We start from the raw sequence: 21,586 nt of genomic DNA on the forward strand, positions 1-21,586 counted from the left end.
ACACACTAGTAAAGTATCCACTCGTTAGCATAATTAATGAGGCTTACCAGATTAATTTGCACATCATTTGGACACTGTTTATAGTTGTTGGAAAAAGTAAGTGTCTTCTTAACAAAATTTGCCTTAATTTCTGTAATTTAATATTTATATATTATCTGTATATGATCAATTGAGGAAGGCCATTTATGTAAATTAAATGGCAGAGGGGGTAAAAGAAATATTGTAGCCTTAATTCACCCTTCCCTTTCTTTATCTTAAATTTCAAAAGTTGCCATAATTTCTAATGACTTTAACATGTATCAAGTGACAGTAATTGACCAGGATTTACTTGTAAAGTTTGTTGCAGAATTTGATAGAATGTATCCCTTCTTTCCATAGAGTCAATGTGCATATTCTTAAATATTTGGCAGTCCCTGTAACTAGGGAAAGGTTATGAACTTGATAAAGCAATCACTTGAGTATTTGCTAGTAATTCAGATAATCCTGAATATTAATTTCACCTCCAGTATTTTGGAGTATGGAAAACCCCAATTTAGTAGCTGTTTTTTTAGTATTTGTTTGAGGAGCTACATATTTGGGTAAAGATTTCAGGATCCCAAGAGTCCACAGTCCAAGGTATGGGAACCTCAGCTCACAGGCATTCATTACTCTCAGGTCTCAAGGCTTCCAGAGTTATGTCAGGACCAGGCCAGACCTCAGGAGACCTCCTATGCATGAAGTGTCACTGAGTCTCCTCCCAGCTTCAGGTGGGCCTGGATGTATCTTAGAGGAACGTGGGCTGGCCTGGGACCTGTTTGCTTGACAGTTGTCATCCCATCTGGGCTTGAGTGCCCGCTAGGCTGGGGAATGTGCTGAATCATCAAAACCAAAGCCTTCGAATTACTGCACTTCCCACAGGGGCATAATATCTGACAAGACTCCTCAGTTATTCAGGTTGTTCTAAATGACACCTACTGGAATAGGCTTTCTCATCTGTAAAATGCCAATGATAGACCTGAATCCTTCTAAACTTAGACATCCCCACCATAAATGACTGTATCTCACAGAACATGGAGAAGCATCGAGTGATATAATATATGTAAATACATAGAAAATCACTCAGCACTATGTATTAAGTAGTTGTTATTTTTACTAATATTAATGTATATTAATAAAAATATGCTCCCCAACATAGCTTCAAAGCTATTTTGTTCATCCTTAATGATTTAAATACATTTTGGAATAAGTCAAATGTTTTTTAATATTCTTAATAATGTGTTACCTATATAGACATTTGGAATTTTAATGACAACTTTATTGTGGATTAAAATTGAATCAATTATTCTAATTTCTGCTAGTCTGTGTATTATGAGAGAAATCCATTCTAACAGATCTAATCTCCAGACATAAAAATCTATCTGAGATAAGGAAAATTAACTCAATATTTTAAAGATCCTTCTGACTTTATATCAAAAGACTGATACAGGAAAAAACAACATGGAGAAATTATTTTTATTAAGGTTTTCTATAATAAGATCCTCCTGAAATAATTGTGTATGTTAATATCTTTTTAATATACCACTCAATAATTATCAACCATTTTTTTAAAAATAGCTTGAGAATCCCATCCTGAGAAGATGTCAAGCTGAAATTTCCTTTTTCTTTCCTTTTTCTTGTCTTAGATGCTGGAAGAATCAGAAATGTGCACAGTGCCTGGAGGTTTGGCCAGAGTGAAGAAACAGTTTGAGAAGGACAAAATTGCTTCTTCCTGTAATACCTTTACTCAGTACCAATACCAGCACCAGGACAGATCTGAGCAGGTAGTACTACTATTGGTAAAGGATAAATCATGTCTGGTTGAAATGCTTTCATTTCAGTGCTAATATAAAACACACATCCCTGCCCTCTTTGGTGGTATATTTATTTTCATTACTCATTAACAAGAATTGTAATTTTAAAATGTTTTAGAAAATCACGGTTAATTCATATCAATGTATTGATTTATTTACTTGGAGCATTTTGCCATGTTTCTAGGGAATCATACTGGAATATTTTTTCTCTTGGCTTCTAATGTCTCAAACAAAAATGAAAATTAAATAGCCTAGATTAGTCAACAGGTAAATAGAAATGTTGAGAACAATATTTACACTGAGCCTCTGCCTTTAGGTTATAATTCATGATAAACTGTTATTTGTTTGCATAGATTAAATATGAAGCATTATTCAGATGCTTATTGTGATGAGTTTTCTGCTTTCTTTAAAAATCACCAAAAATTGAGTAGTGGAAACCAGATGTTATATAAAACTGCATAATACAACTTCTAAATGCTATCTTATATAAAAGATTCTTTCCCATTTCATTACTCCATTGTCATATATTACCGATTATTGTCATGGGTTTTGATTTTTGAATGTGAAAATCTAAGTAATAAAACTCATTAGAGTGAGCCTGGCACTTTGGAAAATAGTAATTGCACTGTAAACAGCTGGACTTAGGCCCAGGTTTTCCAGGAAAGTAACTGGGGTATTTCTGAAATGTTGCGGTCAGAGATAAATGTGGGGGTTTTGTTTTTTGTTTTTGTTTGTTTGTTTGTTTGCTTGTTTTTTTCAGAAAACTCCCTAGGGTATTTAGAGTTGCCTAAGTTGTGGCTATTAAGGCAGTTGGGTTTGTAAGGTTGCGTCAGGGGCAGTATATCAGATAGATTGATTAAAAGTCTGGTATGTGGAATAGCATTTGTTTTCTTTTTCTGGCTTTGTTTGAAAAATAAACAAGAAAAAAAAATGTGCAATGTAAGTTGCTCACAATAAGTTTACGGTAAGATTTCTTTTAATTTTGCCTAAAGGAAATGTAATGTAAATAAATTAAGATTGGATATACTTGTGACCTAATGTATAGCCCTTGCAACGTAGGATTCTAAGTGAATCAAGTATATGTGTTTACTTGAAACTGATCAACCACATGCTATATAGTCATCATTAATAATTTAAATAAATCCTACATAGAAGATAGGTAAAGTATTTCCATATCCTTTATTTTGCAGGGAAGCAGTGTGATAGAGTATAAGGGCTATGGGACTTGTAGATCTGAGTTCACACACCACCTCTGACATTTATCAGCTGAGTCCCATAGGCCCAGGGCCATCTTCATTGTGGGCAGTTAAACAGGGCTCCATACTTAGAGGGGCCTTGCACTTAGTTTCATGCTCTGCTGTCATCTTGAAATTCTTATGATTTTTGAGTAATGGACTCTACATTTTCATTTTGCACTGGGTGTGGCAAATTATGTAGCCAGTACTACATATTCCAAATTCATAAGCCCCTCAAAGTCTCAGTTTCTGTTGAGTTATGATGGAGAAACTGATGAGTGTTTTGTCTATCTCATGAGGTGACTGTGGCAGTCAAAGATGACAAAGAGCAGTTTCCATGAAAGCATTTCATCATCTGTGAAACTTGGTATCAGTTAGGATGCTTTATATTGCAAAAGACCAAAAACTCAACCACAAGAGTCTTAAACCAAAAGGAACATTACAGATTCATAAAAGTGCAGTCTTGTGGAAGGGAGGTTTGATGTAAGTTCCGGGGGTGTACTAGAGCAACTGGCTTGTACCAACTCTTTGATTATTAAATTTTCAGGAATTTTGAAAACCAGATAATATCGTGTTAATAGCTTGAACTCAGCCATGTTGAGAATATTTATACCAAGGGAATTTGTCAAATGCAAAAAATCAGGGATGTCCCTTCCCTTCCCTTCCCTTCTTCCTTCCTTCCCTCTTTCCTTCTTTTCTTTGAGAACCCATTGTGAAGCATATATTACCTTACTATTGATGTAATTAAGGACTCACAGTATGTCTCTAGCGTAGTAGCTAAGAGCACTGGGATGGAGCATGATCACCTGGGTCCAAATCCCTGTTCCTTCACTTATTTATTTATTTATTTACTTACTTATTTAATTTATTTTATGTATTTATTTTTGGTTGCATTGGGTCTTCATTGCTGCGGTGGGCTTTCTCTAGTTGCAGCGAGCAGGGGCTACTCTTTGTTGCAGTGTGCGGGCTTCTCATTCTCTTGTTGCGGAGCACGGGCTCTAGGCACGCAGGCTTCAGTAGTTGTAGCACGTGAGCTCAGTAGTTGTGGCTCGCAGGCTCTACAGCACAGGCTCAGCAGTTGTGGCGCACAGGCTTAGCTGCTCCCCAGCATGTGGGATCTTCCCAGACCAGGGCTCGAACCTGTGTCCCCTGCATTGGTAGGCAGATTCTTAACCACTGTGCCACCAGGGAAGCCCTCCTTCATTTATTAGCTGAATGACATTAGGCAAGTTTCTTAACTTCTCTGTGTCTCAATTTCCTCAATTATAAAGTCAAGATTATAATAGTACCCCCCTCATAGGTTTGTTAAGAGGATTAATTAAGCTGTTTTTGTAAAGTGCTTAAGACTGTGCCTGGCCCTTTATGAGCACTTCACAAGTGTTTGTTTAAAAAACTGAGTATCTCCTTGATCATATTTCTTCTTTTTTACCTCTCAGCCTCACTTCCTCTGAGCTGGCCCCATTTTCTCCCAGGTTTACCCCAGAAAGGAGTAAAACCGATGCAGAGAAAGAGTGAGAATCCTTTTCCCAGAAGCCCCAGGGAAAAAAACCTTACAGCATCTAATTGGCTCTAAGTGGAATACACATGCTCCCCCTAGAACTAAATTGCTCTAGCTAGAGGATGCTGATTGGCTGAGGCCTCTGTACCTGTTTACCTATGTGGAAGATCTCAGCATACCCTTATGAACAAAGAATAAATGAATGCTGGGTAAAAACAAAAACAACCAAACCAGCAAATATATATATATATATATCTCCACTATAATCTCCTTGCAAATATAGTTTATTATTATAAGCTGTAGTTCCTTCTCTGTGACCATGACATACTAAAGTGTGTGAGAGTAATAAAAAAAACATGTGCTAAAAATCTGAATATCTGCATGACTCTGGGCCTGTAGTGACCTCTCTGAACTTCAGTTTCATTATCTACGTTTAGATACACTAATAATACCCCATAATTCCATGAGGAATAACTAAATCTAAGTCACAGTGCAATGCAATATAAATAAAATATAAAGGGAATATATGGAAGGATAAACTAGTAAATACCATTTATTGAACTGTATGCAGAAGTCTGTAGGAAAATGAGAGAAAAAAGTCATCTGTATCTTAGAAAATCAAATGACTAACTTATAATCCTTAATGGAAATTTGAGATACATATCAGATTTGGTTATAGAGAAGAAAACATAGAAAAATCATGTCTTAGATATTCACTTAAACTTTTAAAGCTATCTGAATGCATTCTAAAAATCACTTCTTTTATCAGTAGGGATTGAGAACAAAACATTTACTGGTAGACAGACAGTTAATTCTCTCTTACCCAAGTTATTGTCGGCTCTTGAGGGTGTTTTCAGTCTTTATTGAAAGTACGTGAGATTTAGCTCTCTGCTAAGTCTGCCACTGGTCAGAAAAATATTTATTTTGCTGACATATAAAAATTAATATTAGCTTGGAAATCAAGTTTAATTAGAGTTAAAAGAAAGAACATTTGTTTTGGATTTCTGACAATATTTAATATCACAATTAGTAATAATTTCATAAGGTGTAATAATTCAGTCCAGTCTGCCTCTTTCCTTCCTAATGTATTGAAGTGAGCTATTTCAGGGTAATTAGCTATTTGGAAACAGTTTGTCTGGGAGATCAGCAATGGGACTAAACAAGTTTTGAAAATTAAGCTATCTCTGAGGTTAAAGGTCCCTCTGTTTTTTGATTGATTATTTCATACCTGTTGAAAAAGAGGTTCTGAAATGGGGGGGGGGGGAGGTACAAGATATAGGAACATTCGTTTATGCCAGACATTTTAAACTTGGAATGATGTCCTATTTATGTGTTCTAGACTTATGCTTTATGATTCTGCCTGTTTAACAGTTACCAGCATCACTGCTAGCCTGTGGAGTATCCTTATGTAAATTAGAAAAAGGAGCTACTCTCAACAGTCAGGGCCCCTGGGTGAAGGATGTTTGGGGTGAGGGTTCAGCTTCTTAGAAGAATGTGTTGGAGAAAACTTTATTAGGTGGCTCTGGTAGTTAGTACTACCCATTTTTAATATCACCCATTTAGATTCTGTTTTTCAAAACAGCCATTACTGATTCCTGTAGATATGAGTGAAATCCAACCCTCCTTAAGGGATTATGAGCCATTCGGCATGTGTCCTGTTGATATTTAGGTTAGAAATATCACATTAGCATTGTTTCTGACTTTGTCTTAGGATTGATTTCTCAGAATTCTATGCCAGTGAAAATCAGTAGGTTCTTAAGGCTACAATGGAAAGGACCATTTAAGAGAGATATTTTTAATCCACTCAGTACAGCAGGCTCCATTTGGGAAAAATAAATAAATAAATAACCCATCCCCTCATCCTTAAAAGTGTGTCTTGAAGTATGCTGAAGCAGATGTTGTTGGTATGAAATGGCCATTGTCTCTTTTCAGAGTTAATTTTCACTCACCCTTTCCATGGTTTCTGGGTTGTTGTTTTTTTTAAAGATTTTCTTCCTCTCTTCCTTCTTTTTTAACAGCTTTATTGAGATAATTTGCACACCATAGAACTCACCCATTTTAAGTGTACAATTCAGTGTCTGTTTAATATATTCACAAAGTTGTACAGTGTCACCACAATCTAATTTTAGAACATTTCCATTCCTCCAAAACACAAACCTTGGACCCATTAGCAGTCTTAAGACGTTCCTTCTTTGTGCCATAGTCTCACATTCAGGGTTTGATTTTCATTCTCTCATGCTTATTTCCTCTTCGTTTTCTTTCTCTTTTATTTACACAGTGCTGAGTAGCTCCTTGCGTATTAATTGTAAAGTCCTAGAAGCCTCTTCTTTTCTGGAGTTGTTTTTTTGTTTTGTTTTGTTTTGTTTTCATTTTAAGTGGCTTAAGTAGGGAAGAGCAGATGGGGCTCCAAAAGTCTGGTAAGTAATCAGTGCGATACAGTGCTTAGGTAATTGCTTTCATGTGAAAATAGCTGCACTGAATCTATGTCAAGAGTCTAAAGTATTCCTGACCTTCACTCCCTGCCGCCAAGTCTGATGGGGACCAGTAGGGAGTACATACTGCAAGACAGTATGTATCTTTCCGCATACATCTGCTGTTGCAAAAATCCTCATGTAAACATTAGCACTCTGTAGGATTATGTAGATTTGGAACAACCTCTGGACAATTTTAGGCTGATAGAAAATATTTTTGACAGGTTGTGACAGATATAATCTGACATCTGTGTGTTTTAGACTCTTTAAAGGTGACCCATAATTATTTTCTAGCAAACTAAACATATTTTTATCAGCTAAATGTCCACATTGCAAAGCATTTCTCACATAAATGTTTTAAACCTACCTTTAGCTTTCTGCCACGTGCACAATTTTTCAAGGGCCTAAATTGCTATTAACAACCCCAATCTAACCTAGATCTGTATCAGCACACAAGGTTGTGACCAAAAGTGTGTCTTGAAAAGTTTTTTAGTTGTGTGCACGGTTTTAAAATGACTATTATAACTAAATTAACCCCACTCAAAATGAGGCAGTTTACACTCATGGTTAAGCCTATGGCTCCAGAGGTCATACAGCCCAGGTTAGAATTCCCTGAGTTAACCACGTAACCTATTCTGTGAAATGAGGGCGAAGTAACAGGTGTGTTAAGAATAAAATGAGACAGTTCATGTAAAATTCCTACTAGAATGCCTAGCAGATATTAAATGTTCAGCTATTATCATTAGTAGTGTTGCCACTAAAGCATAATCCAGTGGTAATTATTCTCAAAGTAGAATGCGATTCATAAACATTTTATGTATAGGTAAGATGACAAAGAAGGATGGCATTGTTCTGTGCCTCACACCTTAACTGTTTTTTCAGTGTTTTAGCCTGGGGAGACAGAATCGTTTCCTAGAAGCTCATTAGGTAATTAAAGATTAGTTTAAAATTAACGTCCCTGTACATGCTTTGCAACTGGTGACCTCCTGCTACCCAGTCTCCATCTGTCTCCTCTCTTCCTACCCGTGTCCACCTTCCTACAGCTCTGTAGGTCTTGGTGGAATCCCACATTTTTTCCTACAGAAGGTGAATGGAAAAGGATTATATTTGGTAAAAAAAATGTGCTTGCTCAAGATGCGAAGCCAATTAACTGCATTTAGTACTGCTTTTCCCAACTATGAGATAAACAAAAGCAAAAACACAAACTAAACTCTGTGAAAATGTGTATTTCTCAGGATGAAAGCCTTTTTCTACCAGCCCCAACAAACCACTAATTCTTCTCCTGCTTCCATAAAGTCCGTATGTGCCTGGTTTGTCTAGAAATGGGGCTTCCAGTACTTATGGAGCGCCTATTACGTGCTTCTACCCCAGGCCTCCCTGGGTTGGGGGACAGGAATGTAGTAGGAGTGGGTTTCAATAAGTCCTCGGTCTGCTGGTTTCTACATCACTCTGGACCTGAAGCAAGACCTCTTCAGAGCTCCTGACATGTCTCCTCCTACCTTTTCGCTGACTGGATAAGGATTTAGAATTGACATGAAATCTCAGTGGGAGCTCTTGTCATCACAGTCTCCTAGGCTCTCAGTAAGGTGGTCCTCAACTCTGGTCATGCACTGGAGCTCCTCGGGCAGCCCAGGTAATTCTGGTTTAATTGTCCTGGCATGTGGTCAGGGAGCAGGGAATTTTATAGCCCTCCAGGGGATTCTAATGTGCAGCAATGAGCATGGCAGTTCAAGCTTGAGCCAGGATTTGTTATCCCAGAGATGACCACTCCCCTCTTAGTTTCTCATCTGAGGCTTCTCCACTGCTCACCTCATTCTTCACTCTGATACCAAGGCCCTTCTATTTCTATTGAGATTTCTCTGGAGATGCCTACTGCAAAGAATAGAACAGGGGCTGCTGAGAATAGAGAAATCAAGGGCTTAAAAAAATCATGGTGAATATAATAAATGCCAATCAGCCAAACGACCAACTTACTGGTACCTCCAAGCCCAGTTAACTCCCGTGTTAATGGCAGACTGTATTAAAATAGTGAGGATTTTTTTTGCATATATACAAAGATATATTCAAATATTTTTTAAAAACTAGATAATGGAGTGATATAAGTGAACTAAAGAAATACATATCAAAGCATTTAAAATAAACCAATTAGAATAAAAATAAACTAAAAATAATGAATTTATTAGCTTAAGCTACACTGATATGCCAATAATTAATTAAAACTGAGATTTAACTCATTAATATTGCCATCTTTCATTAAAAATCTTTAATTTCATAGGATTATACAATCTGGATACCTAATGTCTCTTGAGTTCATACCTTTGATATTTCTATAAAAATAATTTCTGAAAGACATAAGAAGATTATAAAGTGATAAACCTTATTAAATCATATAGTAACATGGTCATAGACATTTGGCTCCTTAACACAGCTAAACTAATATGTGGACTCCCCCTGGGATACAAGGTGTGCCCACAAAGCACTATAAGACTATCTTATGTGATCTACTGGCATTAATCACATTACTTTAGAGCCACACACTATAACTCTCAACTTCTGCTGTCCCCAAATGAAGCTGATGGTAATTGCTAACTGTCTACTGAGGTGTGACCATAAAGTCTCAGTCATGGTTCCTTTGCAACTTCCAGTTTCAGCTTCTTTTGCAGAATCTGTTGGTAGATGCTAGTGCACAGAGGGATTCACACCTACCTCCCCTGGGACAGCACTGCAGGCCATTCCAGTGCATCATTATAAAGGGAAACACATTCCAACCCCACACTGTGAAGACACCCGCAAAGCATTTGCCTGGGTCTTGTGTGGAAACTCTATCTTCTTGATGAAACAGTGTAGTCCATCCAATGTGTGCATTCTGCCTGGGTTCCTTTACTGTGCTGAAAATGAGCAAACTAATCTGCCTGGTGGCTTGGAGGGGTTTAGAAACATTACCAGAGGAAGGGGGGCCCCCGGCACAGTTTCTTGGGCAGTCAGGGCCTCAGTGAATGCTACAAGTGCTCATAAGTAAACCTGAGTTGCAAGATTCAATGCTTTCAAAAAACCTTGAATTGGTTGCTTTTCTATGATTCATCTTATTCTCCAAAATAAAATTTGTAGTAGCAACATTTATCCCAATTATTGGAGTATTACTATCAAAGTTTCTCTTTCTCTTAATGGTACTTTTAATGGTGAGTTTTCTGTTTCTGAAACCTATTTGTTCTTATAGAATCCATTTTCAGTTTCATTTACAGAAGACAAGTATACATACAGATATACCCTTCACTCCTTTAAAGTGAAAGGAATTGGGATTACTTTAGGAGAAAAGGAGTGGTATTGTTCTTATCACAGGGCCTATGGTTATTGAGAGAGTGTCACCTAGACCCCTTCCTCGAAGACACACAGTGAGAGCACAGAGTTTCATGTTCTTAGAGGTTCAGCAGGTGATCTGAAAAAGTTTTTGATGTTGATAAAGATGTAAAGCACAGATATTTTGACATAATCAAATTTTATATCTTCTTTTATGGGAGGGAGTGGATATTTAGGGAAAGTTGGAATAGAAAAAAAAATAAATTTGTATAGCCCCTTCTTCAGTCTGGTCTCCTATTAGTTTAGAATTATAACTGTGCTCTTTGTATAATTACGCTTAATAGAATTCTCAAGTATATAGATAATATCTTATAATATACTAATTAAATTTACTTTCTTTTTAAATTTTATAATAGAATGGCAAGACATAGAATTTTAAGTTCTGAGATTTTGCTAGTTTGTGAGGAGCAAGGAAAATTATAACAACAAGAGAAACCCTTAACATTACAGTCATTTTGTTTGCAGAATTTAGTAAAATCTGCAAAATGGTTTTTCCACATGATTACTTTTATAAAACGGGTGTTTTCTGTAAGCACTTGACATAAGAGGAGATTATTAGCTCTTTCTGCTGCTTCTGGGTCTGATATTTCTCAGAATAAACCTGTCTTCATGGATCTCTGAAAGTGATTGGATTGAGTCAAGCTTGTCTGTTCTTTTGGATGTTCGTTTATTTATTAGTTTGCATAATTACAAATGAATTATCATGCTAAGAAAAACTGGAAGAACACAAGGCCTGAGAAAAGGAAGAGGCATTAAGAGATTCTGTCCTTAGCACCATGCCCTTACAGAGATATGTTTAAGAAATTCTTCATTTTTTCCAGCTTCTTTGCAAATCTCAACATCACAGAACCCAGAGGAAGATTCCATCTCCTTCTAACAGCCTTTTCTTGCCCTTGTTCTTTATCCCTATCTATCCTGAGTGATCTACCCAGCATGGTCCAAGAAACAGCTTTTTAGGAGACTGCTTCATTTCTAACCCCATCAGGAGGACAGGGCACATCATATACCAGCCACTAGATGCACACCGATAGGGGGAGCCAAGTGCTCAATTCATCTTCCTTATCCTTGGGTAAATACCAGGGTCTTCTAGAGACATCATCCTGCTATGGCATTTGAAATTCCTCCCTTGGATCCTGCAATTCATCATATTGCACAGTGTATAGAACTGTTTGGGGAGGTTTAGGGTGCTTCGATGAAGTCAGTACTTTAGGCTGGCGTTCAGTTTGTGAGCCTTTTATCAGAAGCATTTTGTATCATTATTCTAAAAATATCAACAAATTCCCTCCAATCATGTTTTCTGTGTTTTTTCTTTTAGAGGATCAAAAAAAGTTTTCCTTTTTTTCCTCAGTTCCTTTTCTTTCCTGTCTTTATTTTTTCCAGGCCTTTCAGTACTAGAGAGGGGATTATGATAATGAGAAAGTGTACCATCAAGTCTGGGTACCGAAAAGAGAGAAAGAAAAGCAATAATTTGTGGGGAGGAGGGAGTGTGAAAAAAAATACTGTTGAGAGAATTATAGATACTTACATACAGAGCTACTTTTTCTATATCAGAATCAGATGCAAATATGTTGATTTCCTCCTGTAAAAATACTGGTGAGACACACAATAGCATGTCACACAAAATACAGGTTAAATTACTTAAATATAATGATCATAGGCTCTGTGTTTGGCACCTATGCTCAGTATTATTTCTCTTCTTATAATTTTGAGATACATGATCAAGTATTTATCTTTTACTGTTTCATAGACCACTGTACTTGAAATAAGTTTTAAAGACGATCACTCCTTAGCAAAGCCTGTTTGAATCTCATCCGCTCTGATGCACCCTTATAGAACCAACTTGATCTTCAGTCATGAGTCTTCAGCAAGTGGGTGGGTGCCCTATACTTTACAGTGCCCTGGAATTGATAAGTGTAACTGGGAGAAAATCCAGTACAGATCAAAGGGTGTGTCCTTAAATTTCATTTCATCTGATTTGTTTCTATAAATGTATAGGAGTTAAATGGCTCAATTTTTATAAGCTGTAGATGTATATTTTTAGGCAAAATGAAACGATTTAAGCATCTACTTAAAGAAAATCGTTCTTTATCCTTTTTTGTAAGAACCTTGTTTCCATTTTGAGACCCTTCTAACCTCTGACATTGATTTTTATATTTCTTGAAACCTTTGCACTTGATGACCGATATTATACTGATAGAAAATACGGTTCACTGAATTAACAACCCTAAAAGAAATAAAGAAAATTGTGTGGTTACCTGATATACTGGTGAAAAGCATATTAGGGTAAAAGGCTCAGTGATTTTTTTCAAAAAAATTAATATACGATAAAAATTACAGCACATGATTATTAATTTTTAGATTCTTTGAAGGCATTTCAGTGCAGTTCTTCAGCATACTTAGCTAGTTGAGAATAACCCTCCTTTCTTGTCCCTACTTTAAATGTACTTTAGGTACATCACAAGTGCACGTTGAGCACATCACTTATTGCTTTAAGGTGTTAAAAGCATTGCCTCAAAACAACTGGTTGACTGAATTCTTGTTAATCTCTGTATTCATGGTATACGTTTGGAATTTTCAAATCTTGCACAGCATTTTCCCTTCAACTCCTTTTACTGGTTAAGTCCATGGGTAATCAACATGTAGAATTTAAAAATGGTAAAATTCTTAAGAAATTAGGTGTTATAAAGTGTGAAGGGCCTTGCATATTTCCTGATACATAACAGCACTCAATCAACGGTAGCTCCTTCTATCTATCTCCTTCAATGCTTCCCTACTCTCTACCCCAGAAGATTACAAATGAGGATTCTAAGTGAGACTGAAATTAGCTGTGATTTACTCACCTGATTTCTCACTTGAATTGATGACAAACTCCAGCCCATAACCCAACATTCCTGTCTCTACTTCAATCTCTTTCCATTCCCCGTTTTACTAGTAGACACATTCACCAGTGAAATTGCAACTAATTACCCTTTTATTTTTCCTCATTATGAAGAAAACCCAAATGATCAGAGTAATTAATTTGTAGTCATAATTAATAATTACCCTGAAATGCTTTGTTTGCGTGGATTATCTTGGAATGCTTACATCAGAGCCAAATCTGTTTTATGGTGCTTTTTCCTTCCTCTTGGATTTTATATAAGGATTTAAAATGTATTCCTCCCAGTGACCAAGACTGATGACCATATAGGCTCAGAGGGACAGTGAAAGAAGGAGGCAGGTTTGTATAACAGGAACTCTTCATGACCCTATTAGCAGGCAAATTGTACTGTCTCAGTCTTCCTAAAGGAAGTTGTAATGTCACATGGAACAGATATTGCCAAGAAATAAGCCCAAATCAATTTCATCATAGGACATGAGTAGCATCTTCTACTATGTTATCTGTGGTCAAAAATGAGTGGCATTCCTTTTCTTGTGTTTTTAACTGGTTTCTGTTTGGTTAATAAGACCTCCGTGTTGGCAAATAATACTTCCTTAGGAGAGGTAATGTCCGCTTTTCATTCTTTTGCACATCTGAACCTCCTGTACTTGGAGACTCCACCACCCCATTAGGCAAAACCAGCCTCCACTAGAAGAAGCTGCAAATACCATACACTCACTCTCCTGGCCCTCCTGGTATCTAGGACCCAAGCCTGTGAACTAGACTGCACCAATCAGACAACTCCAACTCAGTCTTTGCATAAAGAAGTAATGAAATGGCATGAGAAGCAGGGACTATGAAGAATCAGTTTTGGTGATGGCTGGTGGCAGAGATTAGCTACATCAATTTTCAAGAAAGAGCCATTCTAGAAGCAATATCTGTTGTACAGTATCAATGGCTTTGGCAATGAGTGTGTCCAATGTCAGCAGCAAGGGTGCCTTCTCCAGAAGGTTCTGCAGCATTTTTCAGCACTGTTCCTGGCTACAAAACCTCCAAGTCTTATTCTGTGAGAATAAGTATATTTCTGGAGTCTTATTCCTAGAGATTCTGTGGAATACACTTCTGCTATGAAATGTCTCTTTAACAAAGTACCTGTCCTATTTAAATCAGTTAGACTCTGATGCTTGACACTGGGAGCTGTGACTGATAAAACAATATATAAATTACAAATCTTAACATTCTTATTTTATCATCTAGATCAGAGGCACACAACAGGACCTTTTAGGAAAGAGTTAAGTGTGAGAAGAACTGTATAATAGTAGATTAAATCACTGTGAACTGACTGTCCACTGGGTACCAGTTCATGAACGATGAACCAGAGAAAAACTGGATAGGTGATCAGAAAGCCACTCTCTGGCCATGCCTCTATAGAAATATCCATGTCCTAGGGGCCAGAATGACTTAGAAGAGTTATAATATGCATAGGCACCTTTTTGCTTCTCTTTTAAAAATCCCCCAAATCCACTACTTCTCTGGTTGAAAAAAATGTACATATTGAAATTTGTTTTTTCTTTCGTTTCTGGGCTTAATTCTACAATGAAAAAATTCATGGCAAAGTGTATTGACATAACCACAGACAATCTACTTTCCTTCAGTCTTTTTTTTTTTTTTTTTGCCTTGTTTACTATGTATCCCAAGTTACTAGGAAAATAGCTGATGCAGAGTAAGTGTGCAATGAATATGTTAAGCAAAGATAGCAAATACTAATGTAGCACTTATGAGCCAGGTTTTCACACATGTTAACTGACTTTCTCCTCCCAATAACCTTCTGAGCTAGGCATTATTTTTAGCTGCCCGCCCCCTACTTTTTTTGACAAGAAATGAACTCATGGAAGATATAAGTAACTTGCCCAAGAAAGTGAACAAATGTGATCCTAACTCAGGAAGGCTGACTCCAGAGTCTGTGCCTTATTTTTTTTTTATTCAGCTAATAGTCATTAACCACTCACCATATGTCAAGCACAAAAGATTCAATGATGAGTATGATATTATTTTGCCCTCAAGACGCTCACTCTAACAGAGAGAAACACATATAACAAATAATTACAAGTGCAATATGGTAGATTCTATCATGGAAAATATAAATGAGGTTTGTTGGGACACAAGGAGGTTGTGATAAACTTTACTCTGGGTGAAGGATGGTCAAGGAGGGGAATCTGAGGGTGGAGGATGCTTCAGCTGAGACTTAAAATAATTTTTTATAAATACAGAATTACATTCTAGGTGAAAGGAACAGCTTATGCAAAAGGTAAAATAGTATATTTGTGAATATAGTGAGGCACAGTTGAGTCATGAAGCTGGAGATGTAGCCAAAGGCTGGAGAAGAGAAAAACTTATATGCTATAATAAAGAATTTTTACTTTATTCTAAGGCAATCAAAAACCATTGAAGAAACAAACAGGGGAGTAAGATGAATAGATATGCATTTAAGAAACATTTTTTCTAGTTGTACAGGATTGATACAAATGGTGTCGAGGTTAGACTGAAGAAGATAAGTTAGGAGACTACTGAAATAGCAGATTAAATACATGAGGACTTAAACGGTTCAGAAGTTCTAGGGTAAAGAGGGCATTGACTCAAAAGATAATTAAAGATAGAATTGGAGGAGCTTATAAATCAATTGGATATTGGTGAAGAGGGGTAATAATAAAAAAGGTAGAATTCTTCTCTTTCTCTCTTTTGGTTTGCATTAATTAATGTAAGATATATGTTACCCCTGGTTTTCTTTTTCTTTAAAATTTTTTCATTCTTTTTGCAAGCTTTTTTTTGTAATTTCACTGCTCCTTGAGACTAAGTTTTAGCCTCTTTCATTGTACTTTTATGTTTATTTATATCCAAGTGACTTTTTTGTTTTAAGATGCCTTACGTCTATGTTAGATTGAAATCTTGTATACATGTATGTGTGTGTGTGTGTGCGTGTATGTGTGTGTATAAAAAACATACATCTACATAAAACTTCTAGAAGGCGTCCTTTACTGAAAATTGAATGTTTTTATGTATCCTGTTCTTTTTAGTTTGTCAAATAAGTATTGTTGTTTATATTACTAATATGTTTGATGACCCAGTTGAGAGTACATCTTTTACATGTTCTTTTAATGAATCTTCAGCATTTTTGGACGCTGGGATATGGCTCTATAAATAACACTTTGGGGAAAGTAGAGGACAAAGTTTTAGTAGTGAAAGCTGGCATTACTTATTCATAAACCTCCCTCTTTGAAGTCAAATATTCCTACTTTCAAATTAAGTATTTTTATTAAAAAATTATGTTTTGCTCTTTATAGCTAAATAAGACCAAAGCATAATTGTTTTGAGCCCAGAAAGAGCTGAAATTAATTGAACGATAGTGCTTCTCTCAGAGATTTATACAACAAACCTGCATAATTCATGCATGTGTATATATTACAAATCTGGTCTCAAGAGAATTTCAAGCTAAGTGAGCCATTTTTATTCCATCAGATATGTGTGTACATTTTTAAAAATTAATTAATTAATTCATTTAGCTGCACCGGGTCTTTGTTGCGGCGTGTAGGATCTTTTTAGCTGTGGAATGCAGGCTCTTAGTTGCAGCATGCGGGATCTAGTTCCCTGACCAGGGATCTAACCCAGGCATTGGGAGCGCAGAGTCTTGACCGCTGGACCACCAGGGAAATCCTGTACATATTTTTACATATTGCACAGATATAGAGGTAGATGAATAGACAGATGATTGATATGTGGATAGGTTGGTAGATAAAACTTTTACTAAAACAGTACTGACAACGCCTAGCAAAATGCTATAGAGATAGCTGGTGCTCAGTAGCTATTGGTTGAATAAATAAATGTATAAGTGAAGCTATATACGATCACTCACATTTAGGGATGCAGTGATTTCAAAGGAAAAAGTTACTATCTTAATTTTTTTTCTGAATGTTTTGCATCATCAGTCTCTTAGGATCCAACAGTCCAACTAGGACACACTCATAGCTTCAGGCAGCATTACTACTGAACCAAATAAAATTGTAGTCTTCACTTCCAAATATATTGAGTTATATGAAGAACCACGACTTACATTTGCCTTGATTCTTCTTCTCCCTTGATATTAAAAATAAGGATAAAGTATTGTCTTTTCCTGTCATCATAAATACCTCAACTTAATTTTTTGATGTCATAGTGATTCTGCTCAACAGAATTACTGCTATTTCTTGGCAATACATCAGATTCACAAACTCAGTGAATAATAACAATTCACTAAAAAAGGAACATACAGACTAGTTTGGTTGGTTTTTTTTTTAGCACCATGAAGATCTTTTTATAAAAAGACCACCTGAAAATAAATTTCCCTATTTTTCAATGTTCTTTACCTTTTTGTATGTGTTTGTTACCTTTGTGTATTTTTTGGTTTCTTGGTACAGGCTTCTCCTCCCTCTAATGATGTCAGCTGCTCTTCACAGCATCACAGCACTGCCCACATTCTTTTTTTTTTTTTTTTTTTTTTTTTGCGGTACGCGGGCCTCTCACTGTTGTGGCCTCTCCCTTGCGAAGCAACAGGCTCCGGACGCGCAGGCTCAGCGGCCATGGCTCACGGGCCCAGCCGCTCCGCGGCATGTGGGATCTTCCTGGACCGGGGCACGAACCCGTGTCCCCTGCATCGGCAGGCGGACTCTCAACCACTGCGCCACCAGGGAAGCCCCACATTCTTCCATAAATGTTCTGATCACTTGCAATGTTATCAAGAGAACTCTTCTTCATATACTTCGTCAGTGATTGACACGTTATTGTTATATGCATCAGCTTCAGTAATTCCACCTACCAATCATAAAATGTTCAGTGTCAAAGATTGTCAGCCAAAATACCAAAAAATAAAATCATAGGATTATGTGGGGAAAAAATAGAATTTTAATTTTTAAATTAGATTTTTATAAAATCATAAAATTTTCACACTCCTGGGAAAAAAGTGACTATTTGATCATGATATTACTATTGACTATTTGCTCATAATATTACTGTTCACTCCTTGATATTTTGGGGGGCATCTACTCTCTACCAGGAAGCTAAACATTGGGATTTGAGGATGCATGAATTCAGTTAAAGGAAAGGGTCGTATTATCAAATAATGAATGTGAAATGGATAGGTAGATAATAGAGGTGTGTACTGACAGTACAGGAATACAATAAAAGAAGCAGTAATAGGGAACTCTGTATAGAAAAGTCAGGAAAGGTTTCAAATAGAAAATAATTTTGAGCCAAGACTCAGAAGTGTATAGTGAATGAGGAAAAGTCCTAACCCGAAGCTCCAATGCTAGGGACGTCAAATTACTGTAAAGTTTTAAAGTAAATTTTTAAAACATAAAGAGAAAATTCAGGGCAAAAAGAAAACATGTTTGAATTCAAACGTATCAAAATCTAGACAAACACAATATATCAACCACAAATTTTTATGCTCATCACTTAAAAGAAAGAACTGATTATTCTTTCAAACCTTGAATCAACTGACATCTTTGCTAACATAAATAGCACATTTTTGGTATTGTTTCTGTCAGTTTGACAACGATGCACATAACATTAATACATCATAACCCTTCCTAGTTTTATTAAGAATGAGGTTAGTGATGGGTAAAATTGCTGAATTACTGGTATTGAGCATGAGCTGTTTTTTCCACTCTAGTGAGGCAGTAATCACCTACTCTTCTGCCAGTCTTTCATCACACTTTTTTCTACTGGGTATACTTCTAAGAGTCACAATAATAGTGAGTCACCATAAAAAGTCTGTCCTTTTCTTTCCTTACTCATTATGCTAGCATGAGTTTGCATTTTTATCAGTGGAAATGTACAATGTCTTTTCCTGTAACGATAATAACAGTGACAAGTTGGGTAGGCAGAGTGTGAACTCTTTCCTGTGCTGGAGAAATCTCCTTAGAAGTGTACATCCATCAGAGACTTTTGTAATATACTTGACTGATCTGTGAGCTGATATCAGATTGACGTGAGCTATGCAAATATTATAACATTTTGTGATCATGCCACATTTTCTCCTTTAGATTCCAAAATTAGACCACGTATATCATCTGTGTTTCTTTTCATGGATGAATGAGATTTAATAAAAGAGTTTAGGGGCTTCCCTGGTGGCGCAGTGGTTGAGAGTCCGCCTGCCGATGCCGGGGACACGGGTTCGTGTCCTGGTCCGGGAGGATCCCACATGCCGCGGAGCGGCTGCGCCCGTGAGCCTGTTGCTCGGCAACGGGAGAGGCCACAACAGTGAGAGGCCCGCATACCGCAAAAAAAAAAAAAAAAGAGTTTAAGTGTGATTTAGTAACTTACCCAAGATTATAGCATATCTAATATAAAGGAGGGAGTGAGTACTATCCCCATTCCTGACTTTGGTTAATCCACCTGTGAACAAAACTGCATTTTTCTTCTTGCAGCCCGATCTATATTTGAATTTAATTTTTAAGTACCAATTTCATGAACTATTTCATGTGAATTTGCATATGGTATTCTGGCCGGAATTCTTTATTACATTTTATTTGTGTAATTTGATTTCTTCCTGAGCGTTATGATGATCCATCCTTTTATCTAACCCTTCACTCTATAGACACCAACAATTGGGAAGAATGAAAGTCAGATTTAAAATCCAACTCTACTAGTTGCATAATACGAAACACAGTAAATGATGGAAACAAAATCTTGGAATATTTTAAGACAGACGTTACGTAAACTGCAGAAAACAGGGGGCAGTAAAATTGATGCATTGACACTGACATACCAAACTAGTGTAGCAATTACAGTTGTATTTAGTAATAGCACATAGTGCTCAAGTAGAAACTTATACCTTTAAATTAAATTTATGTATCCTTCTACTGTTTATGCTGTGTCATCTCCCACAAGAAAATATATTTAAAGATGATAGGCAGGTTTTTTGAAAAATGTCAACTTGGTGTTAAATACTCTATTAGTGAGTGATGGGAACAGTGACCGACTGAAAAGTATATGTCCCAACTAAGACAGGTGGCCACTTCTTTGTTCCAGCAAGCCACTGCCATGTTGGAATATGGCATATTGCCAGATCTTCAAAATTTTCAAACATAAGCAGAAATCTTGACTTTTTTGTAGGTTTTAATTAGTTCAAAACTTTAAAAAACATTGAGTGGGTCAAATAAGCTTGTCTCTGGGCCACAGCTTGTCATCTGGGCCTCTAGGCAGAGACATGATTCTATAGTAATGATCATTGTGCCTTTCAATAAGGATCTTGGTACTGGTCAGGTTCCCATGTCCTTTGCTCTTTCACTGTCTGTTTAATCAGTACTTCCTATTTCTCAGTGTGTCATAAGAAAGCCATAGAATATCCCCATTATATTCCTATAGATGGAAAGACTTGCCATAGTTGTAAACAGTTATTATGCAAAGTTGTTATTTGTGCCCATGCATTTTTTTCCGTCTGTGGTCTTCAATGACAGTTATTGTTCCCTCCAGCCTAATGTTATTAATACCCTTAAATAAAACTTGATTATGCAAAACTTTTTATTATATAGAATTATGATTTTTTGAACTTAAAGGAAAGAATATGAATTGTTTATTTCCTATACTCCCTCTTGAAAAAATAAAGTACACATTTTGTTCATTGTTCTAACCCCAGGTTCTAAGACATTCTCAGGCAAATAGAAGGTTGAATGAAATTCATTTATTAATGGAAATTTGCTATTTTATTCATTCATTCGTTAAGTAAACTTTTCCTTAGCATAAACTATGTGTAAAGCATGTTAATAAATATCTATTGATATATGTGGGTCATTAACTAGGGCTAGAAACCCATTCTGCTTAGGAAAAGATTACACCGGTCTTTAATTTAATGAGATATAATTTATAATTTTTCAGTTTTATTGAGGTATAATTGAAAAAATTATAAGATATTTAAAGTGTACATAGTGATAATTTGATAGACATACACACTGTGAAAGGATTCCTCCCATCTAGTTAATTAACACACCCAATGAAATGTAATCTACATTTTAAAGTGCAAACCTACATTTTGGCTTCAATTCTCTGAAGGACTTTTGGGAGGGTATCAATTTTTTGTCTTAACTCTCCTTCCTAGATAGTGTAATAAGATCAGATAATACTGTATATCTCTAAGCAAATGTCTGACTGCCACTTGGTTAATCAGAACTTTAACCCTGTATACCAGATACCCCTGGGGATAAGCCAGACACTACAAGTCCACTAGCAAAAAAAAAAAAAAATCACAAGTCAAGATCTCATGAGTTAACTTTAAACTTATTCTTGGTTTAAAGCTTTAGAATTTG

General features: G+C 36.4%; 1 protein-coding gene across 3 annotated transcripts in view; it reads left to right on the forward strand.

Moving 5' to 3' along the window:
• Window positions 1-21,586, forward strand: part of XIRP2 (xin actin binding repeat containing 2) — a 297,042-nt gene that overhangs the window by 253,328 nt on the left and 22,128 nt on the right. For all 3 annotated transcript variants that reach the window (XM_007466561.1, XM_007466559.1, XM_007466560.1), the window contains one exon: window positions 1,662-1,799. In XM_007466561.1, the coding sequence (XP_007466623.1) occupies window positions 1,662-1,799 (138 nt within the window). The remainder of the gene's footprint in view (window positions 1-1,661; window positions 1,800-21,586) is intronic.

Source organism: Lipotes vexillifer, unplaced genomic scaffold (assembly GCF_000442215.2).
Source record: "Lipotes vexillifer unplaced genomic scaffold, Lipotes_vexillifer_v1.1 scaffold218, whole genome shotgun sequence".
Taxonomy (NCBI): Eukaryota; Metazoa; Chordata; class Mammalia; order Artiodactyla; family Lipotidae; genus Lipotes; species Lipotes vexillifer.